Source organism: Cynocephalus volans, chromosome X (assembly GCF_027409185.1).
Source record: "Cynocephalus volans isolate mCynVol1 chromosome X, mCynVol1.pri, whole genome shotgun sequence".
Lineage (NCBI taxonomy): Eukaryota > Metazoa > Chordata > Mammalia > Dermoptera > Cynocephalidae > Cynocephalus > Cynocephalus volans.
In genome coordinates this window covers 149,791,784-149,816,285 of record NC_084478.1, presented here as the reverse complement: position 1 = coordinate 149,816,285, position 24,502 = coordinate 149,791,784, and the positions used below count along the sequence as shown (strand labels likewise).

Here is a 24,502-nt window from a genome sequence, read left to right as displayed (position 1 = left end):
AATATTGTTGGTTTAATAAAAGCAGTCATGACCCTGAGTTATCAGCATTAAGCATAATACAACTATACATATTTATTTAACCTGGTATGTGGGTATGTTCCCCCAAAACTTAGAATGGACTTACTAGAAAAATGAGCTAACATAATATTTATTAAACATTTAAGATAATAAAAAATATACATATAAATTTGAGTTTAATCACATCGAGTCATTATTCTGACAACCTTTATTTCAAAAATACTTATATTTTTCAACCCACAATGTAGGGAAGGAAAAATAATTTGTTTTATAAGATGTCTGGATAAAAATAATTTCCAATTTCATGGGGTTAACTTAAAACCTTAGACTAGGGTAAATTAAGTAGGAGATATTCATTAAATAGCTAGATCATTTATAAGTGAGATAAAACACTGAAACAATAAACAATAAATGTAAGTTTATATACTTTTTCTTATTATTTTTATATGGTACAGAAAAGCTAAAAATATTACAGTTCGTTAATAAATATGTTCTTTCTTTACACACTGTGAAATTTTATTGTAAGGAAGTATATACCTATAAACAATTGTGGGATATATATTCCCAATCCTTGCCAGTCTGCCATAAAATGCTGGCTCATGACGGATGGTTTATAATGATCCACTTTCTTGTTTTCTCTGTAAAATAATAGTGACTAATATTTTAAAATTATAATCAGTACTCATAAGTGAAATAAAAACAGGTAGAGTATCCTTTATCCGAAATGCTTGTGAGCAAAAGTGTAGATTTTGGATTTTTTTCAGATTTTGGACTATTTGCAGAATACATACTGGTTGAGCATCCGCCATCTGGAAATCTGAAATCTGAAGTGCTCCAATCAGTATTTCCTTTAAACAGCAGGTTGGTGCTCAAAAAGTTTCAGATTTTGGAGCATTTTGGATTTCAGATTTTAGAATTGGGTGATGCTTAACCTGTAGACACAATAATGGCAAAGGGAAACAACATTGCATGCACTGCATGCAAGATAAGTTTTTGTTAAGGAAAAAGAAAGTAATTTTATCCTCAGGTAAAATGAGTGGTTGTTCCTAAATGAGATGAATGGACACAGCAAGTTGCAAAACATTAATTAGAAAGGAATTTAATTACTCATGGTCAAGACTGGGTAAAATGTGATGGGTTTGTTTATAAGATTATTTAAAAAAACTGCCTGAGTATTAAAATTTGGTTTTCTCTCTGTTAAAATGACAAAATCGTCATGGATTACTGTTCTGCTCTTAATAATAGGTGGTAAAAGATGTTCATTTACCTTCTGAGTAGCAAGGACGGGGCGGAGCCCAAGAGACTCAGGACCCCGAACTGCCCCAAGCGCGCCCATCCGGCCCGTTCCCCTGTCCTGGGCAGTGTCTGCTGGTTCGGCTCGAGCAGGTCCTGTCCCTCTCTTTGGTCCAGCCTAAACGCCCCAGCAGGTGACGTCGCCGCACGCCATGCCCGCCCCTCTCCCACGGCCACACTGGTCTGCGCCGCTTTGGCTCGTGCAGACCCCGCCCCTCACCGCCGGGCACCCTCTACCGCCCTTGGGCTCTCTAGCCCCGCCTCCCGGCGCGCAGCACAGCCCCGCCCACTCCCACCACTGTGACGCACGCGTGACGCAGGCGTGACGCCAGCGCGGTTGCTCCCCAGGCGCGCGCGCTGCCCCCGCCCTGCTGCTAGGCGGCCGTTGATAGGCTTGTGTAGACAGGCCCCGGCCGCCCGCAGGCCTTTGCCGCCCGCAGGCCTTCGCCTCCCGCATCCCAGTGCCGGCTGCACCCGTCATGGACGACAATGGGGTTGTGTCGGACCCCGAGCTGGCCGCCCTTCTGCGCTATTTCATCCCGCACGGGAACGTCTTGGGTGCGCGGCGGCCGGCGGCGGTCGGGTCACCTCCCGGGACCTGCTCTCTGCGTTTCGGCCCGCTCCTTCCTCCGCACCGGTTCCCCGTGTACCCCCTACGCTGTCCCCCAGGTTTCCTTCCCATACCCCTGACCGCCCTGCGCCCCGTGTCTGGCCAGGCTCCACTGACAATCTCTTGGAAGAGGAAATCTTCAAGTACATGACCCAGAGGCGGAGGAGGCTTTCGCCCTCTAACTCGTCTGCCTCCTCCTATGGGTTCTCCAGTGAGACCCAGCCCCAGAGGCCCGCCTGGCCACGCATGGGATGGGAAAGGGGCATGGGCGACGGGGAGGATGGGTCGGGAGTGTGTGGCAAGGGCGTTGGCTGATTGGGGCGCTGGGGAGAAGGGAGGAAAGCCTGAGAGGCACATGGACTGTTCCTCCTAACCCATTCAGACTTGGATTCAGCTCTCAAGGGCTTGTCGGATATGGACAATCTGCCCGAGAAAGAGGACACCTTACTTGCCCAGAGCATCGGTAAGGCAGGGATGGGGTGGGCACCCTTATACCTTCATCCCACTCTGTCAGGGACCCCAGTCTCAGGGAGAACCTGATTCCCCAACCCCCACCACCCCTCAGCAGCCCTGGAAGGGAGAAACTTTGTCATAGGCCCATAATGGGATTCAGATTAGGTCCATTAGGCCAAGCAGGGGACAGTGATGCTTCTGCTGCTAACCATGCCCTCCTTCCTAAGGTTGTAATGAGGAATACTATGAGGAGAGTTACCTGACCGCCAGGACTTCCGGGGAGGCTGATTCTGTGGGTACGTCCAAGGGCTTCCACCAGCAGGGGACTTCGCTCTCAGTTGCTGACACCTTCCACCACCAGGTGAGCTAGCTGTCAGGCATCCTGTACTTTGATCGGACCTGAGTGGACCATAGCTGGGTTTGGGCAAATACAGTGCAGTAGGGGGGGGCACTGAGTGCACCCTTCATTCTCTGGGGAGAGTTAGGGTCAGCAGACAACTGTTTGGTCAGGGCCCTACTTTGGGGAGTCGTGAGAACTATTTGACGAGAGTGCATGGGGCACATGGCCTGGACCCTGGTTTGAGATCTAGGCTCGTGCTCTTTCTGAAAATCCTTAGGGTAGAAAGGAGGGTGCTGTTGTACAGGCAGTCAGGACAGTCACTGAGCAAGTGGGAAGGCCCCACAAACAAAAGGCCGGGAACCCAGGAGGTTCTGGAAGGGGCAGGTCCCTGGCCTTTAAGCAATGGTCTGAATGGGCTGGCCAAGGAAGTTTGGACTGAGGGATATGATAGGGCCATGGTGATCCCACCAATCGGTTCCCTCACCCTGACTTCCTTCTGCAGATTCGAGATGACAGTCTTTTGTCTTCTTCTGAAGAGGACAGCAAGGATAGGTGAGTAATGGAGAGGCACACGGATGGGGCTGGTTCAGGGCCCAGGCTCTCCTGGCCCACTTGCTCCCCTGTTTTCCTCAGGGAACACCCCGTGTATGGCTTGGACAGTTCCTACCAGAGCGTCGCACACTACCGCCACATTTCCAGCATCTCCAAGAGCTCCCAGGACCTGTCCTATTATCCTACATCCTCATCCTCCTCCTCTTTATCTTCATCTTCATGTTCCTGCCCTTCATGTCTCACCCAATACACCATCCAGCCAGGAAAGCAGGCCCTTAGGGTCCCGCTCTGGGGCCAGCTGCTGCTTTTCCTGCTGTTAGTTGCCTTGCTGCTCTTTGTTTACTACTACTGGAAGTTTAGAGAGGGCAAAGCATTCTGAATAGAGCCCTGAGGGTTTTTGGCTTCAGAGCCAGCTCTTCTCAGAAGTCCTGGCTGACTTCTTCAGCAGTGTTTGATATGGGTGGGGGTGGGGGTTTTCTTTGTGTTCTAGCTTCTGGGGGCTGGGCCTAGCCCAAGGCAGTGTTTGTTCTCCCTGCCTTGTCCTGCCAGGGAGGCAGCAGACTCAGGCCCTCCAGTGTATGGTGTTCCTGTGCTTGCCTTCCTCTGGAGCCTCCTGGCCCTGGTTGCCTGTGACCCTTAAGTCCTGGGAGGGAAAGACCTGACTCCCGAGGAGAATGGGGTTGTTGTCATGCATGCCTCTTGTTCATTGACACCTTGTTGGCCAAAGGCCACCCTGACTTTGTTTTCATGGACACACAATAAAAAGACCATTTATTTGTAATGTATTGGCTCTTCGTGTTGGGGGAGGGGTTGGGCTCCAATGGCATGGGGCTTCTGGTCTTGGATCTCCAGGATCACTATCTGGCTTTGCATTTCTGTTTTGGTCTTGGGTTAGGGATCAAATGCTCCCCAGAGATATGTTTGTGTTTTGTTTTGGGGTTTTATTCCTTAACTCATTCCCCAAAGCATTTACAATGTGCATAGTTTACATGCAAATACTACGCCATTTATATAAGGGACTTGAGCATCAGTGGATTTTGGTATGGGGGTGGGGTGTGGTGGGGTGGGCGTGGGAGGTGTCCTGGAACCAATCCCCCAATATACTGAGGGATGCCTACTTATAAAAATAACTATAGTATAACAAAGTGTGTGGAGAGAACTCAGTTGGAAGTGCAGCATACCGGTATCTGTGGTGTTTTAACCGGGAAAAGTCAAAGGCAACCTCAGCATCCAAGGGCACATAGATGGTGGAGCATTCCTGAGCTCCTGGAATTGCTGCTTATTTAATGACACAGGGGAAAAATCTTAAGACTCTGAAGTTCTCCAAACGGTCCATGACTCTATTGACTACACACACACACACACACACACACACACACACACACACACACACACACACACACACACACGCATGCTCCTGCTCCCCCATACACACACCATGCCCTTCTTTCCCTGTTTATCCAGTTAGATGTACCATCCAGCCCTATAAACACTCCTTTACCAACCGCTTTAGTTCCTTTGCCTCTCTCTCCCTCCAGTGTGTTTACAGCCCCATGACTCTGTGAACCCCATAGGACCAGCCTGCTTCCCAGCTGTGCTTGAAGTGCTGAATGTTGTCGGGGACATCTCTCCCTAGCGCTGGCTGGGTGAAATTTGGTGGCCAATTCCCTGGTATTATACTCCTCGTCCCTCTCTCCAAAAATACTCTTTCACCCCTTCTTCTCTCCTCAAACTTCCAACATCCCTGCTGATGACTTTGCTCCATAGTTCACTGAGAAAAGAGGTACAACTGGCTGAGAATCACGTCATCCTCCCACCATCAAACCTACTCACTGTGTTTGTGTCCCTATTCTCTGCTCTGGCCTGGTGGCAGTGGATGAACTGTCTCTGCCCCTACAAGGCCAACTCGTGTGCTTGTCCCATCTTCCATCCATTATCTCACATGTTTAGAAGTCCCTTTTTTCCTCACATCCCCTTCTAGTGACAACCTTGGTGCCTGCTCCCCTTTACTATGTGTATGTATATCAAAACATAATGTTGTGCACCTTAACTTTATACCATGAATAAACTCATAAACTCACTGCTAAAGTCATCTACACAGCCGTTCCCTGCTCTGCCTAATCCATCCGCTCCACAGGGACCATTTGAACTCTTGGGAATGTGGAGGGAATGAAGATGCATTAGGGCCAGAAAAGGCACATGGGGTCACATGGGACACATGATGACATCCTTAGGCTCACAGAGTCCTGGCCTTCAGAGTAGGGAGGAAGCGGAAATATTTCTTCATTATAAAGATGGGGAAACTGACACCCAAAAAGGAAATGGACTTGCCCTATATCCCACAGTGATGGGGCTGCGTAGCCAGGAATGAAACACGTTCACTTCCCTATTTCTCAACGATGTCTTCAATTATTACAGTAAATTATTTTGTGATCTCTATGTTTTTGTCCCAAAAGTAATAACATGAGATATTATATGCAAAAAGTTCAAGCTGTCTGGATTTACATGGAGTAAAATATAAAGGCGCGCCCTCTTGCAGGCCCACACAGGGCATTTCTCTTCCCAGTGCTACCCACTGTCAATGATGTCAGTGTCAAGCCACACTGCACCGAACCACCTCTCAAGAGTTTGCTGCACTTTCAGAAACTCTCATTTGCCCTGGGGTTGAACTTGCCTTGGTCTACTCAGCAGCAAACATCAGGGAACATAAGATCCACTTGAGGAATTTACGAAAAACCACCAAATTACATACTTTAAGAGCCAGGGTTTTATGTGATGTGAGATTTATCTTGGACAAAGGTCACAACAGGATTTGGGGGATGTCACGGAGGACCAAGGTATTGAATCAGAAGTGGCAGAGTCCACATTTTACTCCATATACATCTCAACAACTTGGGCTCTTTTACATGTAAAATATCATGTTATTACTTGTGGGATAAAAACATGTATCTTGCCCCAAGAGCATTTCTCCCGGCTTCCTGCAATGGAGCACAAAGCACAGGCACAGAAGCCTTAGTGACACTGCGGCTCCTTGGCCTCCCCACAGCACCAACTCCACACACAGAACTTTTCTCATGAACAGCCTGGGCCGCCCCTCTCAGGCAGAGGGTTCGCTCCATCAGACCCGCCACGCCTTCACTGCTCCTGGAAGGGGTCATTGGGGCACTTTTGTCTTGAGTCACCTAAGTAGGTCCCAGCAAGACTCCTCAGTTTAGATGTGCCCCTCCCTCCAGGCCCTATGATCTCTCCCTGCTCCTAAATTGCACCCCATTCCCATGGTGGTCTAAGCTCGGAGCCTGGGACTAATTCCTCAAACCTCCTTCTCTTCCTCAGTTCCTACATCTACTCTGTCACCAAGGTCTGTCCATTCATCTTCAACTGATCCTCCCAGTCCTCCCACTTCTTTTCATCTCTGTGGTCACACCCCAAGTCCAAGCTGCCACCATCTCTAGCCTAAACAACAGGCTGCACTGGCCACCCACCTGATCCTCCTATGGCCTCTTATTGCCTCTGTCCTTTCTCTCAAAAGCAGCCGAGGAGATCCTTTAAAAAGTAAGTCTTATCCGATCACTTCCATCTCTGAATACACGCCAGGCAGTGGCTTCCAATGACCCTTGGACATAAACCCCGACTCATTCCCGTGCCCTCCAAGCAATGCCACACCGAGCCCAGTGCCCATGTGACCTCCCCTGTGCCAATCTTCCGACTCCCTCGGCTCCAGCCACGCTCTTCCCCATTCTTGGGACACACCAAGTTCTAGTGTGTCTTCCCTCTGTTGAGAATGTTCCTCTTCAGCCGGCCGATGCCTTCCCATCTCGCAGGTCTCCATTCTGATGCCACTGCCTCAGCGGATGTGGGAGGAAGGAGTATTTGGTCTCCCTCCCCTGCTGGCCCTTGTCACGGTTCACTGTAGGCAGAATATACTTCCACAACCCACTGCCTTTGGGCTTGTGCCCGTGACTTGCCAACGTGATAGATATGAGTGGGCCTGAGGTGCACCATGTCCAGTGAGAGGCTTTGATGTGCTTCCATGGTTTGACGTTCCACTTCTGCCCCTGCCCTGGCCCATTGGGAGTCATGGCCTCACTCATGTAACCACTGATGCTTCTATTGGGCACCCAGAATGAGGAGACACGTGGAGCAGACCTGAAGCCATCTCCACCATCGCACACACAGCCACAAGTGACCCGAAGGCCATGAGTGAGAAATGTTGATGTGAACCACTGAGGCCCGGGGGCTGTTTGTTTGGCAGTACTATTAATGACACCTGCCCTTAGCATTGATTTAGGAATTTTACTAATGTATATGTATAATGAATTATTTGTGGTTTATGTATTTTACATCTATTTCTAAAGGTAAATTGTCTAGAGTGCTTTGCTTTCTACGTATAATTTTCAGTGGTATGTGGAAGTTTCAATGCACATGCATCTAAAAACTTGAATCGATAATTCTCATTCATTTCCGTTTATAATGTGCATTTTTATATTTAACAATACAGTCTTCATTTTATTTAATAGCTATGAAATTGTTTGTGAATATATTTCGAACAACTTAGTGAATTGTCTTCTTTTGTCGAATTAGGGAAATTGCTTTCACGAACCATTCAAAATAAAATTGTCCCACTGGGAGAAGAGCCAGGGTCCTGGGGCCTGGGGTCTGCCTGCTCTTTCTCGCCCTCCCATCAACTTCTACCCACTTATTCCTGGGGGCTGTCTGACTGCCCTTGGGCCCCAACCAGCCATTGCCCCATGTCATGTTGCCCAGCTCCATGCATCTCAGGGGCCACCATGGCCCATCATGACCCCTGCCCCGCACATCCCCGAATGTTAACCTGGCTCCTGTGACCCCTCATCCCCACCTCCATCCCAGCACTGTCTGGCCCAGCCGTCAATTGCCCACAGCAGAGGAGAGACTCAGCTGCAACATCCAGAGAACTTTGTTGACCAGAAATATCTGCTGAACCACTGAGGAGAAGGGGACATCACAGAGAGGAAATCCTAACGGGCACAAGAAGTCATGTGGCCCAGGGTGGACATGCGCCTCATGGCTTTGCACAGACACGAAGGCGGTGGGGGTGGGGAATGGGAGCGCCTGATTGACACGGGAGTCACCTCAGGGCCAACACAGATAAGGGTGGGCTTCACAGAAGATGGAACAGCCTGACCCATGACTGGGAATGGGGGACCCCTCTTGGGAGTCCCCAGCAGCTCCATCCTTGAAATGGCCTCTTTCCCCCCAATGTCTCCCAGTCTAGTGCAGGTGGCAGCCATCTTCAGGTCCCTCATCCAGGCCTTGGCCGGACACTCAGACCTTCCCCCTTCTCCGAGACAAGACTGGAGTCTTTGGGGTCCTTGCCTGACTGTGTACAGAGAGGCATTCTACTGGGAGTGGGGTGCTCAATTTGCCCCCTTCCCCATGCCCTTGGCAGCCTGATGGGCTCTGGACATTGCTTTCTTGGCCGTGAGGGCAGCATGTGTGTCATACCTCCCCAGAGATATCCATCTGTCTGGCCCATGTCAGTCTTCCATAGTTCCTTTGCCTTTCCTTTGCTGCCTGGTCAGAGATCAGTACCACCTGGGCCAGAAACAGAGCTCCAGTCCCTGTGGGTCTCACCACCCAGCACCCAGCATCTGGCCCGTCACGGGAGTCCAGGACCATGTGGACAGCCTCTCCAAAAGCCAGATGGCAAGCAGGCTCCCGTGGGGTCGCGCCTCTGGGTGGTGTTGCCAGGCCCCCTTCTCTTTCCTTGCCTGGCATCCTCTCTGGAGACTTGCTTTACCCACTCAAGCGTTACTGGCCCAGGAGGAGACAGTGGGGGCGTTTTTAGTACCTGATGGTGATTGCCTTTGAACTTGACTGGTTTTAAAGGCGGGAGCAGACGCACGGGAAACATGAATTCTGATTGGATGAGGCCTACCCACGTTATGGAGGGCTGTTTGGTTACTCAGAGTTCACTAATTTGAATGTTAATCTCATCCAAAAACATCCTCCAAGTTGACACACAAAGTTAATCATCACACCTACCAAGCACTAAAGTGAGTAGTTTTGAAATATTTCCTTGGGTAGTGTAATATGTGCATACATTTTTCTCTGTGGCTTCATAAAACTGTTTACTGTAAAGGAAGACGCTTTCTGCCTTCATCACATCATTTTGTTATCCTTGGATATTTTGAGGGAAAAGTATAGATTTTCTGAGTTATGAGCATTAATCAATGGACTCGAGAGTTCTTTGTTTTGAATAGAATGAGGCCCGTTTGGAATCCAGACAGAGGAATAAGAGCCTCATTGTTCTCTTTATTTAAAACCCTCAGGAAGATCTCACCTGACATTTTAGGCTCATGGTCTGCAAGGATTCACATAAATCCTATTTAGCTCTTTATTAGCCTTTTTTTTTTTTTTAATTCCCCGGTTGGGATGCTGATTTCAAGAACAGCTGCGGACCTATTTGAGTCAGCCATCTGCACTTTCAGACAATTCCCAGGATGGGTTTTTGCTGAGATTAGCCCAACACATCCAGAACGACTGGACCTGGACCTGCTTCGTCCTTGCTGTGGGGCTGGTGTCCCTGACAGTGTTTTTTAGCCACAGCCTTTCCCACACAGGCTTGTGGCTTTGTTTCTCTGCAAGGGTCGTAAGTGTGCTGGTGAGGCCTTTTCTCCCTTATATTTTCAAGTGATAATTTTTAGAACCTCATCATATGCATAGAAATCTTATTTGGCCTTGAAAATCTGCATTATCATATTACCAAATCTCAATGATGTGTCAGCATGCTAAAACCATCAAGGTGTCTTCTGTAATCATAAATTTCCACACGCACAATGTGCCTGTCATAATGTTGAATGTCTTAGGGTTGTTTTATATACTGCTCCAATTTTGTCTGAAACTTCACATGCAAATCAGGATTTCTTTTTTCGAATGGTTGATTCTCCTTTTATGTTCCACGTGCTTTATAGGAATGGGTGTTTCCTCTCCTTTGTTCTACTCAAAGGCAGTTTTATTCCAGGCTCTAGGGAAAACAGCTGTACCATCCTTGGCCAGCCATGATGCTCTGCCCTCTTTTATAAAATTACTGAATGTGACTCTGATCTACCTGCTGAAGTTTTTCACTCTGTAATTAAGATTAATGTATGTTCATCTATTAGGAAGACTGGATTCAGAATTTGATTCCCCAGCCTGTGCTTTTGGGGAAAGCACTTTTTGGTCAATGGATTTGTATGTCATTCCTTTGGGGAAAAATATTCAAGGGTATTTAGTAAGCTCTGTTTTTCTTAGTTTTGACGTTATTAGTATAGGAATATTTAAGTACCAAAGGCAATGTTCTTTTATAAAATAGATGTTAGAGTGCCTTCTTCTAAAATTCTGCTCCATTAATGTTAACCTTAATTGTTGAAATTTATTTATCAATTTGGCCAAATTGAGACATCTAAAGGATTATTAGCATTTAAACACATAAAATTTATTATCTATTAGTATAGGTTCCAAACATGTATATTACTTAATTTGTTAATGCTTAGATTTTCTCAGTAGATAACCAGAAAGTGACTACTTGCAAGAAATACCACCACTTGACCTTGGTCATTGAATCTGTTTCATTCCAGTCACGGGAGAGAAACCACACAGTAGATTAAATGAGAAGGAAGTTTAATATAAAGTATTATTAAATTCAAAGAAATAAGTGACTACAAGTTATAAGGAAATTCTGTGTGGTTCTCTAGGGCCCTGGGAGAATACCCAGGGACGGATGAACTTGGAAGGAGACCCCCTCCCCTAGTCTGAGGTTCAGACTTTGTTGGAGAACGTATAGTTCAGCCCATAGGATAGCAGAGAAATTTGCTGGTTTTCCCGGGCTATACTGGTCTGCACTTGCTTGGCAAGCAGGAAGCAGCTCTCTGGAGTATAGGCAGGACACACAGGCAATTGGCAACCAATGGTGTGGTTGTGTAGAGGGAGCAGAGGCTTGGTTTGGGCAGGAGACTTTTGGAATGCTAGTATCCATGTGGAGAGGGCCCTGAGAAGGTTATCACTAGGGCAGGCCAAGAGTGCAAGTTTAGCAAGGAACTGCATGTTGTGGGTGCATGGCTTACACAGTAGCCGTCAGCAGGGGAGCCCCATTCTCCTGCAGTGTCCTTCCAGCATCCTCAACTGAGAAAGTGTCATATCATGCTCACTATAAAGAAATATGCTTAATGTAATTCTGTCCATTATAGCAGAGCAAACATGGAAGGGAAAGTTTGGAGGTGAGAGGCAATTAAATGACAGCTAACACGGTCGTAGTTTCATCGTACTGTGAACCGTCTTCCTCCTTATTATTTATTATCAGTTGAGGAGTGACTCCCTCCATAGATTTTACAACCCAATTATTGCTGTGAAGAGGTGATCCAAGAACAAAACTCCAAATTGAGTTTTGGTGCCATCATCTGAACCTTCTCTTCTCCATTCAGGAGTACATACATGGATAGTGAAGTGAAGATGCTATTTAGCTGCCAAATTTGTTACTTCTTACCCCTATTCATTGGATTTCCCCAGTGGCACCGATTCTGGAACTGGCTGGCCTAACTAGACATGAAAGGCAATTATTAAATCTGATTAAAGGGCTGGCCGGTTAGCTCAGTTTGTTAGAGTCCAGCCTTAGAGCCCCAGGGTCACAGGTTCAGATTCCCGTACCCGCCAGCTGCCAAAAAGCAAATAAATCTGATAAAAGAAAAACATACATATATTGTATTGGGAACTATAATTCATGTATTTAAATGTTAATAATTTGAATTTAAATTACTTCTCATTGATATTTAGAATGTGTTTCATTGTTATTGTGGCTGATTATTATAAAATAAGTACCAGAATGCTATATTGGTTTGTATAATTTTGAAAATAAAGTTGTTCTTGAATAACGAACAGACATGATCCTGAAAAAATAACTTTTAAAAAGGTTCCATTTAAAAAAAATTCAGTAAGCATTTACTGAGTCCCTACTGAGCCCCTGCACTAAGCATAGATACTTCAGATTCTCCAAGATCTTATTTTTCTTAAATCAGGTTGACTAGTTAGCACCCCTGGGAATTTCTGAACATTTCATTGCCAAGTCAATAAATACATGTGACAGATGTCTTATGCTGTTTCCCTTAGTTTTAGTGTGTCAGCAATATCTGTCCATTGAATTAATGGCTGCTAATAACTTGTTTGGTATCTGTAGAACTATACATCTGTGTGCCGGTAGAATGGCAGAAAACTGCGGCAGAGCCATCATGTTCCAGGATCTCTACTTTTGCTGCCCCCATAGGGACTTCCTTGTTCTCAGAATGTATTTTTTCAAAATGCAGTTTTAGAAGTCTTTTATCCAGTCTGTTGCTCACGCACTGGTGATTTTTGTGGAGAAAGGCAATAGGTGGAGATGGTCTCATAAAATGCCCATGAAGTCAAAGCTTGTTATAAAAATATCAAAGATAGTGATAAAGACTTTCATTTTTATCATTGTTATTAACAGCAGTCTTTACAATAAAAAGGAGGTGGTACTCATGGAGCTTTCCTCACCTTGTATTGACGGTAGCGTCTACAGTCAGCCATTTTTCTATTTATTCCTCTTTCCGCCATCACACTTCTCTCAGTTTTCCTGCACTGCACGTTGCAAACACTTACTACATATTGGTTACATCTCTCTGCTCCGTCTGCAGCCATCCTTTTTTCTGAACATATGGTTTTCTGGCTTTATCCCATTCCCAGTGACCCATCTTTGGGAGATGGCTCTCTCTTTTGTAACCAATTATTGTATTCAATTAGCTCTGCAGAATAGCTCCAGGTGGATAAATAGGACTTCCCAGCTTAAGTGGAAAGAGGCAGACATACTTGCAATAGGAAACCCTTATATGGCCCCCTGAAAGGAACTGGAAGTCTAAGAGTTCTCATTCTCTGTTTTTCTTTTTCCAGAATGGCCCAATTTTACCCAAACTTAACTATCAGGATGTTTCTGAACCCTTAGAAGGGGCCTCTGTCAACTGGAATTGCCTGTGTCTACAGGTTCAAGATGTTCGGTTGTGCCAGTTCATTCCGCAGAGTGGCTCTTATTGTATCTGACCTCCCATGGAAAGGGAAGAAACTGGGTGATGAGGCTCGTCACAGGAGAGCCCTCTCTCCCACTCAGGCTGGTCACCTCACCATCCCTCAAACAGCCACATTTCTTCCACCTCTGTGCTTTTGCACAAAGCACACCACTTTACATTCTTTTGTTCAGGTCATAGTTCTTCTTCAGTTTCCTTTCCGTGTTTTCTGTGGGACCTTTTCTAACCCTTCCAGTCCTCACTTTCCTTGCAACTCTTACACTATGTATATAGTCTCTACCTGCAACTTAATACTTACCTTTCCCTTGTGGTGCTTATGGATGTTTGTATGATTCAGACTACATTGTAGGTGGGATGCATTTTACACTTCTCTTTCCCCCCAGTTGTTCACTGGCAGTCATTTGTTAAAATACACAGGAGTTTGTTGCATGTATCTATCTCTTAAACCAGAACATTTAGCTTAAGGTCGGACTAAACACGGTTAAAAAAAAAAAAAGTATACATCTTTCATTATCTCTCTTTTCAGATTGGCTGCTGTGAATTCATAAGTGTGGCCAAGAGCTTTTTAACATTTGATTGACGGCACTTATAGAAATACTGTTTTTAAAGCAGGTCTTACTGTACTAGCTGCCCATACTTCAAGGTATTAACATGTGGCCGGGAAGAGTGTGGATTAAAATCTATTGGTAGAGGTTTTAGGCTGTTCGATATATAGGATCATGTCATCTGCAAACAGGGACAGTTTGACTTCATCTTTTCCAATCTGGATGCCCTTTATTTCCTTCTCTTCTCTTATTGCTCTGGCTAGTACTTCCAACACTATGTTGAATAGGAGTGGTGAGAGTGGGCATCCTTGTCTAGTGCCTGTTCTTAAAGGAAAAGCTTTCAGCTTTTCCCCATTCAGGATGATACTGGCAGTGGGTTTGTCATATATGGCTTTAATTATGTTGAGATACTTTCCCTCTATACCTAACTTATAGAGGGTCTTTGTCATGAATGAGTGCTGAACTTTATCAAATGCTTTTTCAGCATCTATAGAGATGATCATATGGTCCTTGTGTTTGAGTTTATTAATATGGTGTATCACATTTATTGATTTGCGTATGTTGAACCAACCTTGCATCCCTGGGATGAATCCCACTTGATCGTGATGAATAATTTTTCGTATGTGTTGCTGTATTCTGTTTGCTAGTATTTTAGTGAGGATTTTTGCATCTATATTCATCAAGGATATCGGCCTGTAGTTTTCTTTTTTGGTTATATCTTTACCTGGTTTTGGTATCAGGATGATGTTTGCTTCATAGAATGAGTTTGGGAGATTTGCGTCCGTTTCAATCTTTTGGAATAGTTTGTAAAGAATCGGTGTCAATTCCTCTTTGAATGTTTGGTAAAATTCTGCTGTGAATCCATCTGGTCCTGGGCTTTTCTTTGTTGGGAGCCTTCTGATAACAGCTTCAATCTCCTTTATTGTTATTGGTCTGTTCAGATTTTCTACATCTTCACGGTTCAGTTTTGGGAGCTTGTGTGTGTCCAGAAATTTATCCATTTCCTCCAGATTTTCAAATTTGTTGGCGTACAGTTGTTTATAGTAGTCTCGAATGATTCCTTGTAAAACTGTTGGAATTGATAAATGATTTCAGCACAGTAGCAGGATACAAAATCAACACACAAAAATCAGTAGCATTTATTTTCTCCAATAGTGAACATGCAGAAGGAGAAATCAAGAAAGCCTGCCCATTTACAATAGCCACCAAAAAAATAAAATACTTAGGAATTGAGTTAACCAAGGAGGTGAAAAATCTCTATAATGAGAACTACAAACCACTGCTGAGAGAAATTAGAGAGGATACAAGAAGATGGAAAGATATTCCATGCTCTTGGATTGGAAGAATCAACATAGTGAAAATGTCCATACTACCCAAAGTGATATACAAATTCAATGCAATCCCCATCAAAATTCCAAAGACATTTTTCTCAGAAATGGAAAAAACTATTCAGACATTTATATGGAACAATAAAAGACCACGAATAGCCAAAGCAATGCTCAGCAAAAAAAATAAAGCTGGAGGCATAACACTACCTGACTTTAAGCTATACTACAAAGCTATAATAACCAAAACAGTATGGTACTGGCATAAAAACAGACACACTGACCAATGGAATAGAATAGAGAATCCAGAAATCAACCCACACACTTACTGCCATCTGATCTTTGACAAAGGCACCAAACCTATTCACTGGGGAAGGGACTGCCTCTTCAGCAAGTGGTGCTGGGATAACTGGATATCGATATGCAGGAGAATGAAACTAGATCCATACCTCTCACCGTATACTAAAATCAACTCAAAATGGATTAAGGATTTAAATATACACCCTGAGACAATAAAACTTCTTAAAGAAAACATAGGGGAAACACTTCAGGAAATAGGACTGGGCACAGACTTCATGAATACGACCCCAAAAGCACGGGCAACCAAAGGAAAAATAAACAAATGGGATTATATCAAACTAAAAAGCTTCTGCACAGCAAAAGAAACAATTAAAAGAGTTAAAAGACAACCAACAGAGTGGGAGAAAATATTTGCAAAATATACATCTGACAAAGGATTAATATCCAGAATATATAAGGAACTCAAACAACTTTACAAGAAGAAAACAAGCAACCCAATTAAAAAATGGGCAAAAGAGCTAAGTAGGCATTTCTCTAAGGAAGATATCCAAATGGCCAACAGACATATGAAAAAATGCTCAACATCACTCAGCATCCGGGAAATGCAAATCAAAACCACATTGAGATACCATCTAACCCCACTTAGGATGGCTAAAATCCAAAAGACTATGAACGATAAATGCTGGCGAGGCTGCGGAGAAAAAGGAACTCTCATACATTGTTGGTGGGACTGCAAAATGGTGCAGCCTCTATGGAAAATGGTATGGAGGTTCCTTAAACAATTGCAAATAGATCTACCATACGACCCAGCCATCCCACTGTTGGGAATATACCCAGAGGAATGGAAATCATCAAGTCGAAGGTATACCTGTTCCCCAATGTTCATCGCAGCACTCTTTACAATAGCCAAGAGCTGGAACCAGCCCAAATGCCCATCATCAGATGAGTGGATACGGAAAATGTGGTACATCTACACAATGGAATACTACTCAGCTATAAAAACGAATGAAATACTGCCATTTGCAACAACATGGATGGACCTTGAGAGAATTATATTAAGTGAAACAAGTCAGGCACAGAAAGAGAAATACCACATGTTCTCACTTATTGGAGGGAGCTAAAAATTAATATATAAATTCACACACACACATACACACATACACACACAAACCGGGGGGCGGGGAGGAAGAAGATATAACAACCACAATTATTTGAAGTTGATACAACAAACAAACAGAAAGGACATTGTTGGGGGGGAGGGGGGGGAGGGAGAAGGGAGGGAGGTTTTGGTGATGGGGAGCATTAATCAGCTACAATGTATATCGACAAAATAAAATTTAAAAAAAAAAAAAAAAAAAAAAAAAATAAACAATGTTGTCGTGAATATCCCTATGCATAAATTCTGGTAAAAATGTCTGATTATTTTTGGCATATCCTGTAAATAAATTTTTAAGGTGAAAAAAAAAAAAAAAAAAACAAAAAAAAAAAAAAAAATCTATTGGTAAAGTTCTTCTGTCTATGCCCATAGAGTGATAGAAGCAGGTAGGAATGGGGGTAGAAAAGCAGATTGAATCATGTCCCTTCTCTCCTTAAAATGGAGTGATGGCTTTCTACTGTATAAGATCCCCAGTCCTCAACATGCGTGGTCTGGCCCCCACAACCCTCATCTCATCCCCTTCTCCTCCTAGCTCGGCACACTCCAGCCACTGTAGCTCTTCTGCCCTTCTTTGCCTGATTAACTCCCACTGAGTCCTGAGGTGATACGTACTTCATATTGTCTCTTTCTCAGAGATGTCTTCCCTGACCCCCCAGTCCAAATCAAACATCCCCAATATATAATTTCTCATCACTGACATTGCTTTTTCTTCCTATTGCTTTTTGCCTTTCACTTTTTTCCCCATTTATTTTCATTTTTATTTTATGTATATATATTAAAGGTCAAGATTCTTACAGCAGTTATTTCAAATGAGACCATGCAAAGCAATTCAGTGTGCACAACAATCCTTTCTTCCCTTTGGTTCTGCTGCCTTATACAAGAGTGTGAATGGCAGAAAATTGGATGACATGTGGCCGGTTGGAAATGACATCTGTTTACAAAAACAACAGAAAAACCCCAAACAACAACACGCAGGACAGTTTCTACTTTTGTAAGTCAATTTATAATAAGTATTTTGTTTTTTATTTAGGAGGCACATGGAACTGAAAACTTTAGTTGTCCGATTTTATTAAACTAACCCACAAAAAGCACAAATAACAGTCCCGACACTCTGCAGACTTTGGAGGGTTGAGATTGTAGCCACTGTTATCTTTAGTAGATTCAAAGACTTAGCCTGAAAACGTTGGCTTTTTCTCTTAATAGAAATAAATCTTCATAGGGGTTTTCCTCTAGTTTTGCTAGAGTGGCTTCCAGAAGAATAGGGAAGAACACTTCATGTGAAATTTAAAGTGTGAAAACTGTAAAGTATTCTCTTGCATTATATGAACATTTGCTAGTTGCATAGACTAAAGACAGTTGGTTTGCTAAATGGCACTGAAGAAAATCCTGACCCAAGTGGCACTACTTAGTCCAAATGTTTCTGACCGAAGAAAACTATACAATATTTATAGGCTAACTGTATGAGATGGTTGACATTAATACTGTACATATTTTACATGTCAAATACATAGTCCAAGAGTTCGTAAAACAAGGTCATGCATTATTACCTCTAAGAATGTCATGTACAAGATATACCTCCCCAAGTACTTGTGACAGCATTTCAGGTAGAAGCAGTCTTATATGCAAAAACAATCCAGTTTCTCTGCTATGCTAAGTATATAATTTAAAGAATCTTCAGAGATTACTGAGAAAAAAAATCTCAGTCCACTGAAGACTAAAGTGTCAATTTGTGGGATTTAAAATGTTTCCTTTTTAAAAAATACCGGAATACATAACCTTTGTACAAAGAAAAATATAAAATTTCTGGACGATCATGATTGATCACACTACTACACAATTGAGAATGAAATGTCATTGGTTAAAAGTTTTTCTACTTTACTCATTCCTTTGACAGCATTAATTTTTGAACTAACGTTTACATTTAGTTCACCTGCATTTATGGCACAAGATCTCATTTTCAAAATGGCACCAATTTTCCTTAAGTGTAACAGCATTCTATTTTTAGCAGCAATTCTATTTTTAAAGGTTAACAATTTGTAGAACAAATGTTTTATCAATACTTATTTTCTACTTTATACCCACCAGTTATAATATTCACAAAAGGCTAAAGTCTACTTTAAAAATGATCTTCCACTCTCCCCTTCCCCACATTTTAGTCAAAGGTTTTTCCTTCCACCTCATTTCTGAACTGGTTGGGGACGTACAGGAGTTTCAGACAAGGTACCTATGTGTTTTAGGTGGGATTCTTGATTTTAAATGAGTATAAAGACAAGTACAAGATGAAATATTTCTTAGTTCAGGTATGTCCTACTACCCCAAAAGTTAGTTAGTTACATGACAAATAGTACCTACGGACAACCTAGAAAGGAAGAGACATTCAACGCTAGGCTAAAAATCTTAAGTCTGAACAGCAAGAAGGCCGTTTTACACAACGGTGATGCAGTCATCACTGACTGGCATTTAAGGTTAGACTCTAATTTTGTGGTTACTGATAAACACGAAAGTTTACCTGAAGAGGTGTCACTAAATTTTAAAAAAAACTGAAAATGTTTTAAGAGCAATTTACACTGAGGAAAATATGCTTCCATGATATTCTGCGTAAAGAGAGATTATCAGTAAAGGGAATTGACAACTGAGCCTGCTGAATAAAATTCCATGAATATAGTTTTCATGATAAGATGTATTTCCCCCTAAAAATCATCAACTCTATAGAGGTACACTTCATGTTAAACTATTATTCTCTAGAGAAAATATCCATATCAAACAGTTAGTGACATAATACGAGTTGAGAAAAACAATTTAGGGGGAAAATTTACCCACAAGTAATCTGATCTGACAAAACAAACCAGACTGATGTCAAATGGACAAAAAACTGAGAAAACGTTGCAAAAAAACTGATAACCACAAATATATGGTTGGGGGTGGGGAACAGTTAAGCCATCTAAAAAATCATTCCACATGGCTTTGGCTTATTAAAATATTTTACACTTTTCTTTAAAAAAAAAAAAAAAGATTTGAAAGCATCTGAAAAACATGCAAATTGTTTGAAAACCCTGCATGGAAAATTCAGACAGTTTGCAAGCCTCATTCAGATGTTTACCAAGGAAAGACAACTCTCCCCATGAGACATATGGTGGGAAAGGTCTTTATAATTCTCTTTGTGTTATACTAGATGGCAACCCAGAGGTCCGTGCAGCAGTTACAAACAAGGGGTATTATCTGAAAGGGACGGGACTGTGGTATTTGCTTTGGTTGGGGAACCACCCAGCTTCGGTTTTTCCAGATATTCTGCACGCACAGGTTTATGACACTGGAGAACTTGGATTGCATCTTCTACTTTGAACCACTCTCTCTCCCTGCCTTCATTAACAGGATCTTCCCAATCTTCTCCTAGCTCAGTGACTGTAAGAACATGAACACATGTTCTGTGCTTTCGGTCTTGGTTCTGCTGCACGGTGCCCAGGAGTCTGCCTAATCTTCCTTTCACTCCAGCCTCCTCATCAACTTCCCCCAGGGCGGCGCCGCCAGGCCCCTCCTCGGGCTGCATTCCTCCTCCTGGGACAACCCACTGGTCGGGGCACCGACTGCTGCTCACCAGCAGCGCCTCGTCCTCCTGCTCGCTCCGGAAGCACAGGCGCGCTGCCCGCTTCTTGAAGCCCTCGCGGTCATAGGTCCGCGTCTGCTTGGGCTTGAGCTTGAGCTTGGGCTTGAGCTTCATCACAGAGGCCGGCGCTTGCTGCAGCTGCCGCTGCCGCCAGGAGAAGAGCGAGGCTCGGGAGCTGCGGCTCGCGCCACCGGGAGGCAGTTTCGAGAACCGGCGCCGCCGACTCGGCAGCCTTGGAATGGTTTGTAGTTGTGCATCTATTTGTGTGATGATTTGTTTAAAGTCCGAGTCCTCTTGTAGAGTGTAAGCTCCACAAGGGCGGGAACGTGGTCTGTTTTGCTTGCTCTTTTAACCCCACGTCCCTAGCTCCGTGCTTGGCACGTAATGGAGGCTCAATAAATACGAGTTTGAGAAACGGAATGAAAGCAGATGTGACAGCAGACTTTAGGGTTTGCAAGGTCGCGGGTGAAGTTAGGCGGGCAGAGGACTGTGGTCACAGAGACCTTTATGGGAGGAGCTGAATCAGGAAGCCGGTGCATTCAGGGCGTGTCAGAGAGTCAGAAATAGTAGGTCCCTGGCTCTGCAGGGCTGGACAAATGGTGACTCTAAAGAGGCTCTAGAGCGTAATAGCCTGGAATACACTGTAATAGCTTCTTAACTCCCATTTCTTCTCTTTCCAGTCCATCAGCACACATTTACCAAACCAAGTTCTCTAAAGTCCGTCCTTTATTGTTATTTCTTGCCTCCTCAGTGATCTTCAGCAGTTCGCCATGGTCACCAAATCCTGAACTCCTTGGTCCTGTATTCGAAGCCCCAGCCAGTCTCAGTCTCCTTCATACACTTTATCTTCTTTTGCTCTCTTGGTCAACTCTCTGAGCCCCAAATGCAGAAGTGACACATTCTGGCTCTAAAACTGGTCTAGAGTAGTTCTGCTAGCTGCCATACAGGACCGTTATGTTTTAATAGCCATGTAAAATCCTCCAGTGCGTGAGGCCTGGAATCCTATTCCAATGCCTGATTAATACCCTTATATGTATTCCTGTTCTCTCACTCAACTCTCGCTTTATTTTGTTTTAGTTTGTTTTTTTATCTCCTTTTTATCTGATTTAGTAGTATAAACATAGTCGATGTTAGATAAATATTTGTTAAATGAGTAAATCATGCATGTGGTGGACTGTCTCACTAGGAATTTGCTGTGCATTAATATATTCACAGCAATAAAGAAGTAATACAATTTTAAAATGAGGAAAGTAGGATCTTGAATAGATTTCTCATTGGCAACTTCAATAAACTGCAAAGTGTGTGAACTTTAGTGTTCTCATAGGTCAAAGTACAAAAACATTGGTATATTGACTGCCAGTGGGGCCCAAAATATTGGTTACAATAAATACGATGTCCTTTTGCTTTGAGTTTGTGATATGCTGCTCAACTCACTGAATAATGCACATTGAAGAAATTGCTAAATAGAAATATTTAACATTACTTTAAAAGTACTGAATGCTCTTAGGAATGTAATAAACAGAATTGTGATACACTTCATAAAATAAATGAACTGAACTGCTCGTACAGTTTACCTCAGGCTACTCTTTTCTATTTTCAGTAGATTTACCTTTTAAATTAAATTATATTTTGCTTAGGCTAATATTACAATTACTTTGCATTCCAGGAGCACATGTGTCAAGGGGGACATACATTTAACAGCAAAAACTATCTGCAAAAGCAAAAGGCTCTTTTTCCTCCCGAAAGGATCTTTTATAAGAATCAAAATGCACAACTGATCAAAAATAATAGTTTAAGGGCTGGTCAGTTATCTCAGTTGGTTAGAGCATGATGTTGATAACACCAAAGTCAAAGGTTCGGATGTCAAAAAAAAAAAAAAAAAGTTTAACAGGGTGCAAACAGTAGCTCAACAGAGCATATAAATTTATTTAGTTTATTTTCTACGCTTGTTTGAGTTTTCTGTTTTTGTTTTTTCTTCACTTTGTGCTTTACAACCAAAAGAAAGAAACTCCTTCAAGGAGATATATCCTCTAAGTAATTACTGTGTGCTATAAATTGGAATATTAGCTGAAGTTAATGGCAGAGAATGACAGTGTAAACTAACAGAGCATTATCTAAACCTTACGAATGATATAATGGGTGTTCTCCTGAAGAAAGACACAAGATGTCTCAAGGCCTGGGTTCTAGAACTGACTACTATCTTATGAGCTTGAGAATATAATAACTCAATATTACTAGCATATATATTGTTATAAATGGTACTGATTCTTTATGTCCCTTGTCCATTCTCTTCCCATCCCACTCTCCCACCCCCCTCCCCACTCTAATTACCCTAGATTTCTTCTCTCCTTCTGAAAGAGTAATGGTTACTCTGCTGGTTTGTTGCCTAGATGATCAGACTAAAGCTGAGAGGTGTGTTCAGGTCCCCCAATATTATCATAGAGCCGATGCTTCTTCTGTCACTCTGGAATGGGCTTTGTGGAGAGGGGCATCCTCTTCTTTTTGGTCACTGCTGGTGACTCTCCTTCTGTCAATGCACTCCAGTGGCTGGCGGACCATCTGCATGGTGGTTGTGGTGTCTAGCTGCTTCCACGGCAGCTGTGGATATTGTGGGGCCTATGACCCCTGTGGAAGAGATTCCGAGCACTGAGATTCCTGCCAGGCTCAGGAAACCACAAACACCCTTCAGATCTCAGTTTCACTCACTGAATGCTTTTTGAAATCTGCATCTGTCTTCCAGCCTCCCCTTCCCCCTGACTCACCAAGGTACTGTATGATTTCAGACTCTTTATTGACAACTATCAGGTTAAGTGTATTAATGGGAAGATGTGTTAGGTGCAGAAGCGACCGACATCATATTCCCACAAAATGAGTCCCGAGGAGGTCTCTGCACATGATGTCTTAGTTTCAAAAGGGAGCAACACACCAAAAATAGATCACTGCTGTTCTCGCTCAAGTTCTGAGGACTCTGGGATCAATGCGATTGGGGCTCACTATCTGGAATCGTGTGATGAGGACACAGAAGAAGGAGCAGAACTGAGTTCAGAAGAAGATTACAGTCCAGAGAGCAGGTGGGAACCGACGAGTGCACCCTTCTCTCCCCTTCTCAGTCTGATCTGGAAGCGACTGCAGCGATAGAAACCACCCTGTGAGAGTCCAGGCGGGAAGCTGCGGCCTCGGAGCCACGTTGAGCTTTTGTACTTTTGTCTGATGGATCCTTTTTCTCAAGGCTGTTGATATTCTCTACCCTTGTCTGACAGCAATAGCAGTTCAGTGGTCTGCAGATTAGCTTCACTCTTCAATTAGTCTTATAACTAAGACATTCTTTTTATTATAAATGGTTTTCTTTTGTATTTTGTCTTACTTTCTATGCTGCATCTGGTGTCCTGTATTGTGACCCAGCCTTAATTTCACTGATGATCACAGAATTTCATGAATCAGATTGAGGAACTACCCAGAACGAAGGAGACAGTATTTTCTAAACAGCCAGTACTTCACAAAAAGACTCTTGGCATTCCATCTGGCACGCTCACAGGCACCCCTATCCTGCTAGTCCCACGTGGGAAGCGCTCACTTGAGGGGGACAGAGTGTGCACTGGTGGATGCCATTCCTTCCCTTTCCCCTTCTCCCTACCGCGTGTACTGGGTCTGGCCCAGAGCTGCCTCTGTTTACTTCTGGGAGGTCACTGGAGGCCAGCTCAGCCCCTGGTTATGCCTAGTATCTGCACAACCCTCAAATGACTGGGGCTTACTAGACCTTCACATAGGAGCAATTTCATGCTCAATTCCGCTTTAGGTGACACCTGCACTCTGGAGGGTGCTGTGGAGATACAGAATGAATAAGACCTGATCCCCACCATGAAGGGGACCACAGTCCAATAGAGAATATGACACGTACAGCTAATGGCACGCAGATGCTCTGGGAACCGAGGTGAAGGACAGATGTACTTGGCTTGGACTAGCTGGGGAAGGTGTTGCAGATCTGAGCTGGCCTCTTGGGTGGGTTCCCTAACATTTCCTTGCTTTTCTTAATTGCTCTTCAAATCTGGGGAAAGCTTTAAGGAAGCTATATAGTTATTCTATTTAGGAGGCTGCCATAGCTGACATCTTAAGAAAAAAATTGATTAATAGTCTTAGTTAGCATGGAAATGCTAAAGGCAGAAGTCCTTTAGGGATTAGGAATGAATCTAATAGGTTTGATTAATTCTGCTTCATTTGGTTGTATGAAGCATTAGAATGGGTTAGGTGAGAAAT

The 24,502-nt window shown here is 43.6% G+C and overlaps 2 protein-coding genes and 1 pseudogene across 3 annotated transcripts; 2 read left to right on the top strand and 1 right to left on the bottom strand.

The window, feature by feature from the left end:
- Nucleotides 1–1,790: 1,790 nt before the first annotated feature.
- Nucleotides 1,791–3,717, top strand: LOC134367287 (emerin-like). Of its 2 annotated transcripts, none has more exons than XM_063084001.1 (5): nt 1,791–1,869; nt 2,304–2,384; nt 2,602–2,735; nt 3,217–3,266; nt 3,348–3,717. In XM_063084001.1, the coding sequence occupies exons 1-5, from the start codon at nt 1,791–1,793 to the stop codon at nt 3,643–3,645; spliced, it is 642 nt and encodes a 213-aa protein (XP_062940071.1). In that variant the 3' UTR covers nt 3,646–3,717. The 2 variants fall into 2 exon arrangements, with proteins under 2 accessions (XP_062940071.1, XP_062940072.1); XM_063084002.1 differs by having other exon boundaries at nt 1,834–1,980.
- A 16,126-nt stretch (nt 3,718–19,843) lies between these two features.
- On the bottom strand, nt 19,844–20,191 carry LOC134367405 (diphosphoinositol polyphosphate phosphohydrolase NUDT4B-like). The gene has a single exon (XM_063084146.1). It carries the CDS (start codon nt 20,189–20,191, stop codon nt 19,844–19,846), a length of 348 nt encoding a protein of 115 aa, XP_062940216.1.
- Nucleotides 20,192–22,866: 2,675 nt separating this feature from the next.
- LOC134366703 (UPF0524 protein C3orf70-like) lies at nt 22,867–23,400 on the top strand (annotated as a pseudogene).
- Nucleotides 23,401–24,502: the final 1,102 nt, after the last annotated feature.